Source organism: Myxine glutinosa, chromosome 3 (assembly GCF_964187855.1).
Source record: "Myxine glutinosa chromosome 3, kmMyxGlut1.1, whole genome shotgun sequence".
Lineage (NCBI taxonomy): Eukaryota > Metazoa > Chordata > Myxini > Myxiniformes > Myxinidae > Myxine > Myxine glutinosa.
In genome coordinates, this window is record NC_136263.1 from 178,128,741 (window position 1) to 178,145,500 (window position 16,760).

The 16,760-nt window shown below is 42.0% G+C and overlaps 1 protein-coding gene across 1 annotated transcript in view; it reads left to right on the plus strand.

Moving 5' to 3' along the window:
• Window positions 1-16,324, plus strand: part of PLEKHS1 (pleckstrin homology domain containing S1) — a 64,254-nt gene extending 47,930 nt beyond the window's left edge. Inside the window, exons 7-11 of the mRNA XM_068109797.2 lie at window positions 1,472-1,573; window positions 3,205-3,337; window positions 8,894-8,992; window positions 9,101-9,244; window positions 13,374-16,324. Of these exons, the coding sequence (XP_067965898.2) occupies window positions 1,472-1,573; window positions 3,205-3,337; window positions 8,894-8,992; window positions 9,101-9,244; window positions 13,374-13,469 (574 nt within the window). The 3' untranslated portion in view covers window positions 13,470-16,324. The remainder of the gene's footprint in view (window positions 1-1,471; window positions 1,574-3,204; window positions 3,338-8,893; window positions 8,993-9,100; window positions 9,245-13,373) is intronic.
• The last annotated feature ends 436 nt before the right edge of the window (window positions 16,325-16,760 follow it).

Here is a 16,760-nt window from a genome sequence, read left to right on the forward strand (position 1 = left end):
TCCGTATTTGAAGTAGTGATAAATGTAGGCGTGTACTTGCTTTTTCCACATGCGAAATTTGCATTTATGTTTATTTAAATTATACAATGGACTACAAAATGTAAATGTTTCATGATATTTGTTATATTATATCACCTTTATCTATCAATATTGTTGAAGTGAAGATCAAATAGCTGTATGTTGAAATATGTTGAAAAAGTCAAAACTTTACATGGGGTGTCCTTACTTTTTCACGTGACTGTATGTTGCCCTGGCAACCCTTTCGGTAAATTGGCTTGTGTGTTCCCGGTATTTAAAAAACGTTCATGATTTAGCTTTCGTATGACACAGATATTTCATAGGACATTCTTTTGACACAGATTAATGACATTCATAGTTCCCGGTATTTCAAATGACACAGATTCCTCATCCCATCCAAAAGACAGGAGACTGAGATTATTAGCTACTTGTTATTTTATTATTTGAGATTTTCATCCAATTTTCAACAAACCTTTATTATGAGAATATAAATAAGAAAAATTAAATATTGGGGTCAGCATCACATAAAATCATCAATTTTCATGCGATTGACCTGAAATTTCAATAATTTGCATATTGGGTCAATTAATTTGTTCATCAATCAAAAGCTAGAAGCAGATTGGTTTTTTAGATCTAAAGCTCAAAGGTCAAGGCTGGATAAAATCATCAATTTTCATTTTGTATTTTTTTTAAACTATTTTCGTTATTTTGATCGTATGGAGGAAGAAGAAGAAGATGTCTGAATACAAACGGATGCAGACGGGCGTTTGCATTTTCAGATGCTTTCTGGTTTATCAGTTGCAACTGGTCCTGCCCCCACCACCCCAACTCCCCCACCACCTCACCCCAACCTCCCCCCCCCCCACCCCAACCTCCCTCCCCCCTCACACCCCGACCTTCCTCCCCCCCATCCCAACCTCCCCCCCCTTCCTCCTACCTCCCGCCCCCCGCCCCCCCTAATTTTTGAAACCTCCTACCTACCTTAGAACATCTGCTGGGACCCCAAAACGTTCCACAGGAGGTTTGGTGGGGCTAGCTCCAAAACTGAGGAAGTCGTTTGGGGATGGACAGACGGACAGGCGGACAGACAGACACTCCTGTTTTATAATATAGATTTGCGCCATCTCGACCAATCAAATTTTCTGCTCGTACTCTCATTGTTGGGGAATATCGAGGTTCGTAGGAAATATAGGTTTTGCTCAAAAATGTAAAGCAATAGTTGAAATGACCCTAACCATGTAATTTTTTTTTCTCTACATTGCTCGGGATAAGGTGTTCTATGAACTCTCTAGTTTCAGAGGGTAAAGAGGAGTGATTCAGCTCCCTCTCTCTCACTCCTTGGTCATGTTTTTGTACATTTGGAAGGAATACTGAGCTAGGAATGTACTGCAAGTGTGCTGAACCAATTTTTGTTTATCTCCATCTTGGTTTTCTTGATCTCATTTTATCACAGGATGCTGCTCGAAGACAAAAAGCAAGAAAATGTTTCCATTGATATTCCCTCATCAGAAGTGCTCAATAACATTGAATTTGTGGAGATGGGAAACAGTTTCCAGTGAGTATTGTTTTTCGCTTTCACACTTAGCAGGACTAAGGGTGAAACAATGGAGGTTGTAGCAACTTTATTGTAGCGACCCTCCCCGAGGGGGTTTTCCACCTTCGGCAAAATTTGTGTGAATGTCCTGATAGGATAGCTAATTGTGGTGTTTTTCCAAGGCCGCTTCTAATAACAAAAGTAATAATGACATTAATGATAACAGCATAATACGAGTATTAATGTTATTACAAAGCTATATTAATGCTAACTAGAAAGCATTTGAAAATGCAAAGCCAAACCGCATGCGTTTGTATTTAGACGTCTTCTTCTTCTTCCATATACTAAAAATAATGAAAACAGTTTTTTTAAAATACAAAATGAAAATTTATGATTTTATGCAGCCTTGACCTTTGACCTTTAAATCTAAAAAGTAATCAGCTTCTTGCTTTTGATTGGTGAACCAATTCAGTGACCCAATAAGCAAATTCTTTAAATTTAAGGGTCAATCGGGTGAAAATTGCCGGTTTTATGCAACCTTGACCTTTAACCTATTGATCTAAAAAAACAAAAAAACAATCGACTCCTACCTTTTGATCAGTGAACCAATTCAGTGACCCGATATGCAAATTCTTTAAATTTAAGGTCAATCGGGTGAAAATTGGCGATTTTATGTGACGCTGACCTTTGATCTTTTGATCTAAAAAAAAACAAACCCCAAAACAATCGGCTTCTGGCTTTTGATTAGTGAACCAATTCAGTGACCCAATGTGCAAAATTCTTAAAATATCAGGTCAATTGAATAAAAACCACCTTTAGAGGCCATTTTTCCCCGCAAGCGGGGGTTGGCCTTTTTCGGGAACTGTGGTTGTTGTTGTTTTTCGGTCCCCTTTTTGAAGCAATGTTTTACGGCCGGATGCCCTTCCTGACGCCAACCCTTTTTGCCGCCTTTAACGACAAGCAGGGAATTACCAGTGAACTGGTACTCAATTTGCCGACCTCGGAAGGATGACAGGCTGAGTCAACCCCCCTGGCGTTAATTCAGCGATTGACCGGGATTCGAACCCAGGATCCTAGGATCCTAAGCCGGCACCCTAGCCGCTAGCCCAACACCAGGGACTCGCTCGCCAATTGAATGAAAATTGATAATTTTAGGTGACACTGACCTTTGACCTTTTGACAAAATTATTTATTTTCCTTTTCTGTATTCTCATAATAAAGCTTTGTTAAAAATTTGATGACAAAACTCAAATGGTAAATTTAAATTTCAGGTTAATTGGATGAAAATTGATGATTTTATGTGCCGTGACCTTTGACCTTTTGACAAAATTAATAATCTGCCTTCTCCATATTGTCATAATAAAGCTTTGATGAAAATTTGATGACAAAACACAAATGGTAAAAAAAGTTATGGGACAGACAGACATACATACAGAGACAGACATACATACAGAGACAGACATACATACAGAGACAGACAGACAAACAGAAGTGATTACAAAACCCCATCTCGTGCTGTGCAGGCGACGGGCTAATTATCACATAGCAGGGTAAATATTTCTGTAGCACAAATGTTCATACAAAATCTCCTCCTTGTCATTCATGCATGATGAATATGGGTGTGCAACTTTGCCTTTCATTTTGACATGCAGTGTAGTAGGATTTCAAGAACTCCATTCGAACCTCAAGTTGCATATTGGAGACGAACTGGAAGCCATTAATGATCTCAAGATACTGGCAGTTGAAGATATCAAAATGTTTGCTCTGCGGAGCACAAAGACGATGGTGAGCGAGTTTGGTTTGTGTGCTGCCGTAGGCTTGTACACAAGAGGATGCACACCCACGGGTTGATATAATGCACACCCACAGAGCACCTATTTTGGGAGCACAGCACCGAGAGCACGCCTTCAACTCGTAAAGTTGTTGATATATAAGAAATCAAGGCGTAGCATGACCACCGCTCGCCAATTATTTCAGGAGTGGCCTATCAGGATGGTTTTAGTTTTCCCTGTTCCCATTTATGTATAAGTTATGGGTGTCAAACTTGGGGTTCAGGAATATGGATCTCCAACAAAGCAGCTACGTTGAAGGAAACCTCGACTGACATAAGCCCCACAACGCAATACTATATTTTATCTCATTTCCTCAGTGTGTGCGTTTCCCCATATTCCCCATTCTTTACTAATGCCAGGTCAACATCTTCATGTTCAATTTCACAATATTTTGCAAAAAAGACAAAACTACAAAATCTCCTGAGTCATCAATTGTAATATGGTGAGAATGGTAGTTTCAGTTTTCTATTCTGTTGCAGGCCTCTGTCATTCTTCATATGAGGCGGTTCAATTTTTTTTGCAATTCACACACTTAGAGTGTGCCTATTGTGCTGTTCATATGGGTTATTTAAAGCTGAAGAAATACACTTACAATTCATGCCTATTTAGTCTGCCTAACTAGAAGGTATTCAGTAGAGAGCATACCTCCGCCAGGCTGAACGGTTTACGTTTTGTATCCCACTGATAGGCTGGATTCTGACCTGAACCAAAATCTCATCAACTTGTTCTCATCACCTACCCAACTCATACATCATGTTTTGTCCTAATCTGTCCACAACCTTTTGAAATATCATGCTATATATCGTTTCTGGACCATCATACTAAAATACACCATTCCATCCGTGTATGTCTGTCCGTCGGTCTGATGAATTTTTGACGCCAATACATTCCGTCCTTATCCAATCTCAACCAAACTTGACAGGATGACGAAGGGTTACATAATGAAGGTTGTAACACATTCATTTGCCCCCCTCCCCAAGGGGGTTTTCTCCCCCGAGCGGGTTTTCCCTGCCATTGCCGTCAATGGTGTTGCACGTTGAGGTGTATATCATGTTAAATTAGCTTTATCGTGGCGTTTTCCCAAAGACGCTTTTACTAACAAACTTAATGATAATCGCATATTATTAATGTTATTACAAAACAGTATTAATACTAAAAATGTCCCACTTCCCCAAGGCATTTTTCCTGCCTTGATAACGTGTACAAATAGCTTATCTTACTATAATTCACTAAATGTCCGTCTGTCCGGTCGAAGCTACCGCAAAAACGGCTCAACCGATTGCAACGATATTTTGGGTGGGTATTCCTGGGACCCCTGGGAGTAAAATAGGCTATATTGTTTTTCCAATTTTTCCAAGTTTTCCAATTTTCCAGTTTTTCCATACACGATGGAATAATATTTACTGATATGAACAGTGATGTGGCTTTTATTGAAATTCTACAAATACTGTTTAGATTTTGATGACAATTATTAACCTGCCGCGAATGCGGAAGTGGACAGATGACGGCAATGCGCGGGTTTGATATTATCGCAATACAACCGTCATTCAATCGTAATGTTAAGTCGTTAAACGTTAATCGTGTTAATCGTTTTGTTAAAGTATCAATTGATGATTGGAATTGAGTGAATACAATTACGATTATGAATTCGTAATTGTATTCACCCAACCGTACGGAACTTCACATCAGGATTTAAATATTTGTTTATGCCACGAATGTTGTTAAAAGTTTATTTTTTATATTAATGTTATTTCATTTGTGATTGGAGTTATGCTGTTTGGAATGAAAAAAGAGATATCGAGTTCAAGTGAATGACGACATGCCGTGACGGTTTCTACTTTCTAAACGTGAATTCGCGGATCGCCATATGCAGATTCGCCATTGACTGGGTATGGAACAAACTTACCCGTTTGTTTGCCAACGGGTACGTTTTTCATGGAGGTCCTTCACTAACTTGTGGTCCATGTGACGTGTGACTGAAGGTGCTACAGGAATGTGGAATTTATTGGTTTCATGCTTTAGCATTCGCCGTTCTGCATTTTCTGTTTGCTTCTGGCCTTTCCACCCGTGCATAACACGGGTACCTCACTCGTAGTTATAATGGCGTTTCTGTGGGAGCAACGGCTTCTACAGGAAGTAATAATATTATAAACCACAAACACGTATGCTTATCTTTTTTTTTTAAACGGTCGCTAATGCTCTTTATAACACTAAATTAAGAAATTTGGACGAATCCCGACATCCGTGAGGTTTACTTACAGAACAGAGCGAAGATCTACTGTACTCTATATAACCCACATATGTTGGGGTAATAACATGGCTCTTCCTGCCGCTACCGTGGCATTTTTCGTAGCGAACTTTTGAAACTCGCTCCTGCTGTTTGATACGAAACTGAAAGGGAGGAAGACCGGTGTGTGTGCTCCTTTACCAAGCAGCTAGCTAGCGCTTGCCAAGCCAGCCGTTCCTTAACGGTTTTGAATGGAGTGCTTGCTCAAATGCTTAAACCACTTGGGGATCTCTCCACAATAAACTTGGTAAATGAACACACACCCAATGTTCTCGAGATCCGACCATAGATCGACTGTAATCTACATACCCCAAAGAGGAATGACCCTTTTTTCCGCTCCCGTAGTAAGCGGGTGTACTAGTTCTCTAAATGGTGAAGAATCACTTTTTTGAAATCATTAATTCTCCTATCCAGATTCGGTTCCCGATCTTCACAAAAATAGATTCAATTCGTTGCTGTTACACTCCCAACCTGTCCACCAAGTTTTGGCCGAATCCGTCCATAAACTTTTGAGATATCCTGCTCACACACAGACATTGACAGACAAACATGGGTGAAAATATAACCTCCGTCCCCATTCGGTGGTGCAGGTAAATATTGTTACGGATCTCGACGTCGGCCCCTTTTCCCCTTAAGAAGGGGGGATTAATCCCCTTGTCTGCGACTGACCGACGTGAGTCCTGGGGGTCCCAACGCTCCTTCTGGTCGGGAGCAGCCAGGGTATTTGGTCTACAAAAAGTCCCAAGGACCTGAGTGCCACTCCTGACCGCGAAGCAGGGGAGGGACTCCCGCTCGAACCCCGGTTTTAGATGGTCTAGTTGCCGAGCGGTTTTTAGCAACCCGAAGTTCGAGTCATTAGCATTCACTAACCCGATTCCGAAACGTTGGCCAAATCGTGCCACAGGTATTCAATTGGGAAAAGACAAGGACAAACGGATGTAAAGGAAAGAAAGGCAAGGTAGGAAGAACAAATATAATTTATTACTAACTATTATGTACACAATCAAAGGAACCAAGGAGAAGGAAAGATACGAAAATAAAGACAGAAAGATGGAAGGACCAGAAGACACAGTGCAATTTCTAGCTTATCTATACAGGCTTAACTTATACCCCAGGACAAGACACACAAAACAGACGACAGTCCGACTTACGCGGAGATGATGACAGGAATGGCAGGAAGGAGAGGAAGGTTCAGCTGGAGCAGGAGAATGGTCGGGCCGGGAGTGAGCAGCCGCCGCCCCTCCTCAGGCGTGTTCGCACGGCGGCGTCGCTTTGTAGCCGCGGCCGAAACCGCTGTCAACGCTCAAAGCTGCGGTGGTCAAAACTGCTGTTGGTTCAGCTCCGGTTTGTTCAAACCTCAAAGCTGCGGTGGTTCAGCTCCACGCTGCTGCTCCTCCTCCACTAAAGTCTGAACTCAACTGGTGGACTGCTCTTCCTCCACCAATGGACTGCGGTACTCAACAACTCTGATGCATCTCTTTTGTGGGGGCGTCGCGTGACGGGTTATATAGGCCACACCCTCGAATCTTCGCGAACCTCCCCGATCGTTCTTTCTCCGCCCTCTCAAGCCAAACCCCCCGTGCTTGGTTGGTCGGCAAGGGCTCTCCTGGCTCCACCCTCTGATGACGAGGTGGAGACACGCCTTTCTTCTCCGAGCTGGAGCACATGGCAATGGCGGCGAATGCAGTTGGCAATAGAGGCTTTGGGAATGGAAGCTTTGGGGAATTTGAAAAGGGAACTATCTTATGTCATCTGATGCAATGCAGAGTCAATTAATGGGGAACACAGCCTTATACTGACATAGAATAAAGAGATAACGATCGAGGGAAGCCTATTATTTGCTACGTGCATGCGATGGACTAGCTACGGTGCACTCATTTCAATTAACAGCCAATTAGAGGGGTAATGTACATAAGAAATTTTAATACTAAGGCGCGGCGTTACGCGCGCTGCTTGCGAGCAAGGAGGAAGCGGACAAGCGGTAACTTATAAGCGTCTTTATTTCAGGAGCTCACTGTAACACTAGCGCGCTCCGGGCTGCGCGCCCCGTGTATATCCTCAGGCCACGCCTACCCCTCGGGCGTGGCCGCCGCCCACTTGGTGCGCGGAATGATGTCACCACGCCAGTGGGCTTTCGTGTCCGCCACAATACTAAATTTACAAAGTGAAGGTTCTAAAAACCGTAACAATATATTGAAAATTTGTTGCCATCTTGCTTCTACAGGGTGTTTCAAAAGTAAAAGTGCACGGAACGAAATACTTTTGTTTAGTTTGTTTATTAATCTTAAACTTAAAATGTAAGCTTCTTTACTTTCAGGTATCATTGACTCGCTCAAGCAAGATACTGACAATAAATACTTTTCTTCTGAAAGATGTATCTTTTTGCACACGAGGTGTTAAGTTTCTACTGCGCTGTTTCTTGTAAAACACTCTGTATATACCTAAGTTGCAAAACATTTAAACCCCTCTGGTAATGGACAACACAAACACTCCTCAATAACTTTGTAGGTTGTCCTTGTGTTTGAAACGTCTGAATTTCTGAGCCTTTGTCTGTTTCGACAAAACTTTACAGGTTCTCCTTCTGATGTTTCCATGCCCTGTGGTTTATGCAATGAATATGGATTCTCTCAACTGCAAACTTGATAAACTCTTCAAGTCCCATAGACTAGACGGATTGCTGAGAAATGTGAATGTTCGGTGCATTTTTGGGTAAAAGTTGGGAACCTCACTTTTTAACATAATTAGGGTATGCTGCATTCGATTAACCCGGTTCCCAAGCCGAAATTTTGAGTTTTTGACCCTCTAATTAGCATAAACAAAATGGCCGCCAAATTGCCATTTTTGGACAATTTCTTTGAACAAGCATTTATATATCATGTATATACATGCAGGTATTTTACTTTAACTTTACAACTTTTACCCCAAAATGCACCTAGAAGCTTATACATGGCCTTTTTTTCATAAATCCGACTAGTCTACTATATAATTATATAAAACATCATGAATTGGTCAATTATCCACATATGCAATGAAATTGGTCAGGCACTTAAGAATGACGACACACACAAACACACACGAGGTTAACTTTCTTAAGATAAGGATTGTGCTTAAAAAGATGAATCGACACAGGAGGAAATGTTAATCCAAAAGAAAGTTGAGATCAAAAACAGTTTTTTGGGAATTCAATGGCAATTAAAGTATTGTGTGCATTTTCCGTTACAGCTCACCCTCCTGATACGTCGTCTGCCACGAGCAAAGATCTTACGCTTCAAGAGGGAAGATTTCTGCGATGATTGGGGTTTTGCCATTCAAGGGCTCAAGGTAAAGGTTTCGTCTTGTGGAAAGGAGATGTCATTCCAAAACTGCGAGAGCCTGATCCGTCGAACGACTAACTTGTACAATGTATTCCTTATGCGTTTGATGATCAAGGTGATTAGACTGAATCCCAAGATGGTGGCGTTAGAAGAAGATGAATGCCAAGCCATTCTGGGCAGGGATGGGGAAGAGTGGCGATTGACAGAAGTAAACTTCCTCATCCAGAACCTCAGCCAGCTTAAAGACTCAATCCAAAAGGTACATCTAAGTTCCTAAAGTTTTTATCATTTCATTTCATTTTCAGTCTAGATTCCGATACACTCCACTAGCGGGGGAGGAACATGTCATAAAACACAAGAATCGTGCACTTTGTGACACCTTTTTGAAATTTGGCAATTTGGCATGAAATAGGGCAGGTCATGAGATTTTCAAAACCACTGGGTACAAGTTGGCACACCCCTCTGATGGCCGGTAGCTGCAAAATTCAAAATGGCCGCCAATAGGTACGAAACGGACAATATCTCAGCTTTTACTGATCATATATTTAAGTGTAATACCACTTTTTCCATGTTTTCGAGTACAGATAATCAATTTTTAAAGAGTATTTTAGGATTTGAGATCAATTTAAAGGTTACAGAGGAAATATCAATAATAAACTAAGCCGCCTCTCACCTCCAGGAGGGGGTGTGCCAACTTTTAGCCAGTGGTTTTTGAAAATCTCATGATCTGCCCGATCATCATGCCAAATTTCAAAAAGGGTCCATCGATCCTGCCCAGTAACAACCACTTTTTACGCATTTCACTTTTTAAGAGATTCAGGATGACAGTTCCATTGATGCTTTGTGTTCCATTTAATATGATTCTTCGTTTGCTGCTTGACCTCATTGACCTTTTAATTGACCTCAAATCCTGTTCGCATGGCAATAGACTGCTTCTGGAATCCATGAAGTGAACCCAGGTGGCTTCGCCCAATGGCCTTGCAGGCTCTGGTGACAGGATCACACTTGCCCCCGAAGTCCGTGGACAGACTTCCACATGTTCGCAGGGCATCGAGGCACCGGGGTACACCACATGAAGAGGTCCCGAGGCATCGGCTCCCTTTGGGGTGAAGTGGATCACTTTGAGCAACATTTTCATCAGGCTAGAGCGATGCGGAAAATTGCCCAGAAACCACATGAGACACATTCCGTGGATATTATCCAGCTGGAAAAGGCTAGCCAGGGTCCGAGGACGTCTTCCGGGCAATTTAACCAATCTTGATAATCACAGTACACCCAAATTTTAGGTATTGCCAACATGTAACGAGGAACTCACCAATAAGTCAGAAGCAGTCATTCTTAATGGACAATGGTACGGCGAGGTGGCCAAGCAAATATTTACTATACTTGGACATTTACATGCCCCCAGGGAAGCTGGGTGGTGCTTGGAATGCAAGACATAAAATTGTGTGAACCAGAAGGAGACAAAGGAAGCAGAGTAAGGAAGGGGAGGTCAACGTACGAGTACAGTGCATTCAGAAAGTATTCAGACCCCTTCACTTTTTTCACATTTTGTTATGTTGCAGCCTTATGCTGAAATCGTTTAAATTCATTTTTTCCCTCATCAATCTACACTCAATACCCCATAATGACAAAGAGAAAACAGGATTTTAGAAAGTTTTGCAAATTTATTAAAAAGAAAAAAACTGAAATATCACATTTACATAAGTATTCATACCCTTTGCGATGACACTTGAAATTTAGCTCAGGTGCCTCCCATTGCTCTTGATCATCTTTGAGATGTTTCTACACCTTGATTGGAGTCCACCTGTGGTAAATTCAATTGATTGGACATGATTTGGAAAGGCACAAACCTGTCGAAATAAGGTCTCACAGCTGACAATGCATATCAGAGCAAAAACCAAGCCATGAGGTCGAGGAACTGCCTGCAGAGCACAGAGACAGGATTGTGTCGAGGCAAAGATCTGAGGAAGCCTACAAAAAAATTTCTGCTGCATTGAAGGTTCCCAAGAGCACAGTGGCCTCCATAATTCTTAAATGGAAGAAGTTTGGAACAACCAGGACTCTTCCTAGGGCTGGACGCCCGGCCAAACTGAGCAATCGGGGGGGAAGGGCCTTGGTAAGAGAGGTGACCAAGAACCCGATGGTCACTCTGGCTGAGCTGCAGAGATCCTGTGTGGAGATGGGAGAAACTTCCAGATGGACAAACATCACTGCAACACTCCACCGATCTGGGCTTTATGGCTGAGTGGCCAGACAGAAGCCTCTCCTCAGTGAAAGACACATGAAAGCCCACAGAATCTTGTTTCTCACAGTCTGAGAGTCCTCTAGGTGCTTTTTTACAAACTCCAAGCAGGCTTTTCGGAAAGACGAAGGTGATGGCAAGTGGTAAAGCATGTGGTGAGGTGGAAAGAACTGGGAAGTGGCCACGTGCTGTGTGCAGAAAGGGTGTCGGAGTGAACTCCATTCAATGTACAATGTGCGCTGAGTGGGTTCATCAAAAATGCAGTGGTCTGAGAGGGTCATTAACCAGTGTGGCAGCTACATTCAAATGTAAGGTGTGCACAGAGGGAGCTGCAGATGGAGGAAATGTTGAGGTGGATCTTGGAGACGGCGTGAAGCTGGAAGGTGTAAAAACATTTTGCTACCTCGGAGACATGCTGAATGGAGAAGGTGGATCAGACTCGGCAACGATTGCTGGACTGAGATGTGCATGGAAGAAGTTTCTAAAACTGAGTGGCGTTCTGATGAGGAGGGGAGTGTCGTTGAAGCTGAAGGGAAAGGTGTATGCTGCATTTGTGAGAAGTGTTATGATTTATGGGAGCGAGACATGGGTAATGAACATAGAGCAGCAACGAAGGCTGGAAAGGATGGAAATGCGAATGGTTCGGTGGATGTGTGGAGTATCGTTGAGAGAGAGGAAGACAAATGATGAATTGCGAAAGATGATGGGAATAGAGCCTCTAATTGATGATGTGAAGAGGAACAGGTTGAGATGGTCTGGTCATCTGTTGAGGAAGGATGAAAGTGACTGGTTGAGAAGAGTGATGGAAATGAATGTAGAAGGAAGTAGAGGACGGGAAGACCGAGAAAGACTTGTCTAAAGATTGTGGAAGAAGAAATGTGGGCAAGGGGGTTAACAAGGGGAGATGCAGAAAATAGGGCAAAATGGAGAAGATTGTCATGGGGACTGCAAGGCTAACCCCCGCTCCAGCAGGGAAAATGGCCTTAAAATGCATGTTGTTGTTGCTTCCACAGATCTGTGCCTCGACACAATCTTGTCTCTGAGCTCTGCAGGCAGTTCCTTCAACCTCATGGCTTGGATTTTTCTCTGATATGCATTGTCAGCTGTGAGACCTTATTGACACAGGTGTGTGTTGACACAGGTGTGTGCCTTTCCAAATTATGTCTAATCAATTGAATTTACCACAGGTGGACTCCAATGAAGGTGTCGAAACATCTCAAAGATGATCAAGAGAAATGGGAGGCACCTGGGCTAAATTTCAAGTGTCATAGCAAAGGGTCTGAATACTTATGTCAATGTGATATTTCAGTTTTTTCTTTTTAATAAATTAGCAAAACTTTCTAAAATCCTGTTTTCTCTTTGTCATTATGGGGTATTGAGTGTCGATTGATGAGGGAAAAAATGAATTTAAACGATTTCAGCATAAGACTGCAGCATAACAAAATGTGAAAGAAGTGAAGGGGTCTGAATACTTTCAGAATGCACTGTATGTCGATACTCATATGAGTATGAAGACCCCATCACGTGAAAAGATCAACTTCATCAGTAAAGTCCACTTGTGTAAATTATGATATGATAATTGTTTACCATCTTCCAAAAATATGTAATAAGAGTAATATGAGAGTAAAAAAAGAAGTGTTATGATTTATGGGAGCGAAACATGGGTAATGAACGTAGAGCAGCAACGAAGGCTGGAAAGGGTGGAAATGCGAATGGTTCGACGGATGTGCGGAGTATCGTTGAGAGAGAGGAAGACAAATGATGAATTGCGAAAGATGATGGGAATAGAGCCTGTGATTGATGCTGTGAAGAGGAACAGGTTGAGATGGTTTGGTCATGTGTTGAGGAAGGATGAAAGTGACTGGTTGAGAAGAGTGATGGAAATGAATGTGGAAGGAAGTAGAGGACGGGGAAGACCGAGAAAGACTTGGCTAAAGGTGGTGGAAAAAGAAATGCGGGCAAGGGGGTTAACAAGGAGAGATGCAGAAAATAGGGCAAAATGGAGAACATTGTCATGGGGACCGCAAGGCTAACCCCCGCTCTAGCAGGGAAAATGGCCTTAAAATGCCTGTTGTGTGTTGTTGTTGTTGTTGTAGCAATACGTGCCACCCAGATAACAGTAAAAATGCTGCTGTTTTTACAGGAAATGCAGACCATAATCAACAATAATCTGGAGGTCTATTTGATTCTGCAACCTGCTGAATACCTCCAGAAAATCATCCAGAATATACAAAAGTAATGGGTGCAGCAGCTGAAGATTCCTTCTTTCGCATCACAACTCCTCAATCTACTCTGAAGATTTGCTTTTCGTTCAACTGGCGACTCATTATTGTGTTCTGTTTTGCTGATGTAATTAAGCTGCCTGTTGTCGGTTTTTATACAATTAGTGCCCCCAATTTGTTTTATGGTACCAGAGTTTCTTCGACCCCGAGGAGTACGAACCCACCATGTTGGTTTTCCTTCTTTTTTTTTTCTCTGCTTTATTTTCCTGCTAAATCAATTTCTGCCAATGTTCTGCCATTGGCTGTGCTGTGTCTCAGAGCCGGCTGGGACTTTTGGAATGAAAATGTTCATTTTTTTTTTTTACCATAACTCGATTAATGTTTGCGCATTCAGAACAACATTGCCCTTTCTAGATAGCCTTGGCCCTAGAGTAAGCTGCATTCATGCTTGAGTTACATCATATCCCTCTGAGTTAAAGGTCAAGGTAAAATGGCGGTCTGAAAAAACGGGTTTTTTGCCATTGCTCAATTTTCCCAATGCAGAATCTCAAAGACTGCATGGCCTTCCAAGATGTCCTTACATTATAATAGTAGCGTCCCTGTACTGATGTTGTGTCGTGCACCTGATATTTGATTCGATTTGTGTCCTTGACCTACTTTTTTCGGATTGTGACCTAATTAACAAAAAAACACCTTTTTGATCATAACTTGAATAATCTTCCACCAATTTCCATTATGTTGAGTTTTATGGATAGATTATAGACGGGGACACATTTTCTTAATTTGCACTCTATGCCTAAGTGTTCAAGGTCAAGGTCATGTGGTGGTCACGTATGGCCATAATTGGATCGCGGGCGCCCTCTTATCGGCTTACCTTAGCGATCGCTTTGTGATCGTAGATATCTATTAGGAATCATTGTAGATGCATTTTTACTATAATTTTTTTACATTTTTACTATCCATTACACTTAACCTAAGTTGGACACCGCTGATTCATCTAACACTTCAAAGAAAAATGTTTGAATCAATATAACAACAACATTGAAATCAGACGTCATGTCATTTACACCATCTCCACAAATAATTTACCTATCATGAACACATGCTTTTTCCTTTTTTTAACCTCCAACACCAATGTACTTGTGAAGAAATATTGATTAATATCCCTTTTGAATCGTCAGTTTTTATCTGCAAAAAAACAATTGATTCTGCATATTAATGGTTGCTTTTAGACTCGTATACATATTTGTTTAGAGCGGCCCTTTTACTGTTCAGATACGTTACTCCAAATCTCAGTTCGCTAGGCCCATTTACAGTGCATTGAGAAAGTATTCAGACCCCTTCACTTTTTTCACATTTTGTTATGTTGCAGCCTCATGCTGAAATCGTTTAAATTAATGTCTTTCACTGAGGAGAAGCTTCCATCTGGCCAGTCTGCCATAAAGCCCAGATCGGTGGAGTGTTGCAGTGATGGTTGTCCTTCTGGAAGTTTCTCCCATCTCCACACAGGATCTCTGGAGCTCAGCCAGAGTGACCATCGGGTTCTTGGTCACCTCTCTTACCAAGGCCCTTCTCCCCCGATTGCTCAGTTTGGCCGGGCGGCCGGCTCGAGGAAGAGTCCTGGTTGTTCCAAACTTCTTCCATTTAAGAATTATGGAGGCCACTGTGCTCTTGGGAACCTTCAATGCAGCAGAAATTTTTTTGTAGGCCTCCCCAGATCTGTGCCTCGACACAATCCTGTCTCTGAGCTCTGCAGGCAGTTCCTTCGACCTCATGGCTTGGTTTTTGCTCTGATATGCATTGTCAGCTGTGAGACCTTATTTCGACAGGTGTGTGCCTTTCCAAATCATGTCCAATCAATTGAATTTACCACAGGTGGACTCCAATGAAGGTGTAGAAACATCTCAAAGATGATGAAGAGCAATGGGAGGCACCTGAGCTAAATTTCAAGTGTCATCGCAAAGGGTATGAATACTTATGTCAATGTGATATTTCAGTTTTTTTCTTTTTAATAAATTTGCAAAACTTTCTAAAATCCTGTTTTCTCTTTGTCATTATGGGGTATCGAGTGTAGATTGAGGAGGGAAAAAATGAATTTAAACGATTTCAGCATAAGGCTGCAACATAACAAAATGTGAAAAAAGTGAAGGGGTCTGAATACTTTCTGAATGCACGGTGTATTACACATTGGTGTTCAAAAAAGCCAAATGGACCTCCTGGGATGGAACATCTGCACTTTAACTACTTAGCTGCTCAAGCTTGTCAGGAGGCCCACCTAAGGTAGGGTTGACTTCTTAGACAGGGTGGCTGAAGGCAATATCATCTTAACATTAGCAAACTTTAAAAAAAGTTTCGTCATACGTTGCGAGCAATATCAGAGAAGAGATGGTCGAATACGAAGAACACTGACTTGCCTACAATGTAAAAACAACAAACCTTGTGTTTTGGCCTTGTCACAGAAGATTTCAATAATGTTGAGAGCTTCAGATTCCACAGAATCCAGGAGAGACAGGTGTAATGTTTTCCATTGAGCTCCAGCCAAATGCCTTGCAGACCTGTGAGTAGCTCTAATTTTCCTAGGAAAGACTTGCCCAGTCTGCAGCTGGCTTTGGACTTCGCTGAGCTCTGTGGTTGGCCCAGGAGAGCTCATGGCGAATGGTGAAACCGAGAAATTCAAGAAGCTGAACCTAGAATGTGGCCTTGGCAAGATGGTTTCCTTAACCTTCTGTGGATTATTCAGAACTGTGAATTTAAATTCTCATTGGCAAAGGTTTTCAATTAACTGTGTGATTTTGACCCTGATGGTGATTTGCTGAGGAATGCCAAAGTTGTTCGTGATGTCTTGTGCTGAATTAAATCCTTCTGTGATTCATTTTGCAAGTGTCTGAGCTATCCTTCTGCTCTGTTAGATTAACTGGTTCAAACCTGAATAACTTTGGGGAATGTGATTTCCTCTTCAAAGTCTGAAGTCGTTCGGGCGTCCGAGCAGCAAAATCCCAACACACCTTGGGGCCCTATGGGGATCAGGTTGGTAAATAGTAATGCAGTACAGTTGTAAACACTGAATAATTAAGTGTGTTTGTGCATAATTATTACAAATACGCCTGGAAAGTAAGGGGAGTTAGATGGTGGAAACATATCACAATCAGGTCTTGAGGGGTTCCGAACACACTCAAAACCTCGTCGGTGCAAGATGCAGACAGGAGAGCGATGAGGTTCAGCGTGCCCAAGACAGCAAAGCCCTGCAGTGATTACAAGATAGAGAGCCCTCAAGTAATTTGTGGAAGATGCTCAAGGCAGTGTCCACC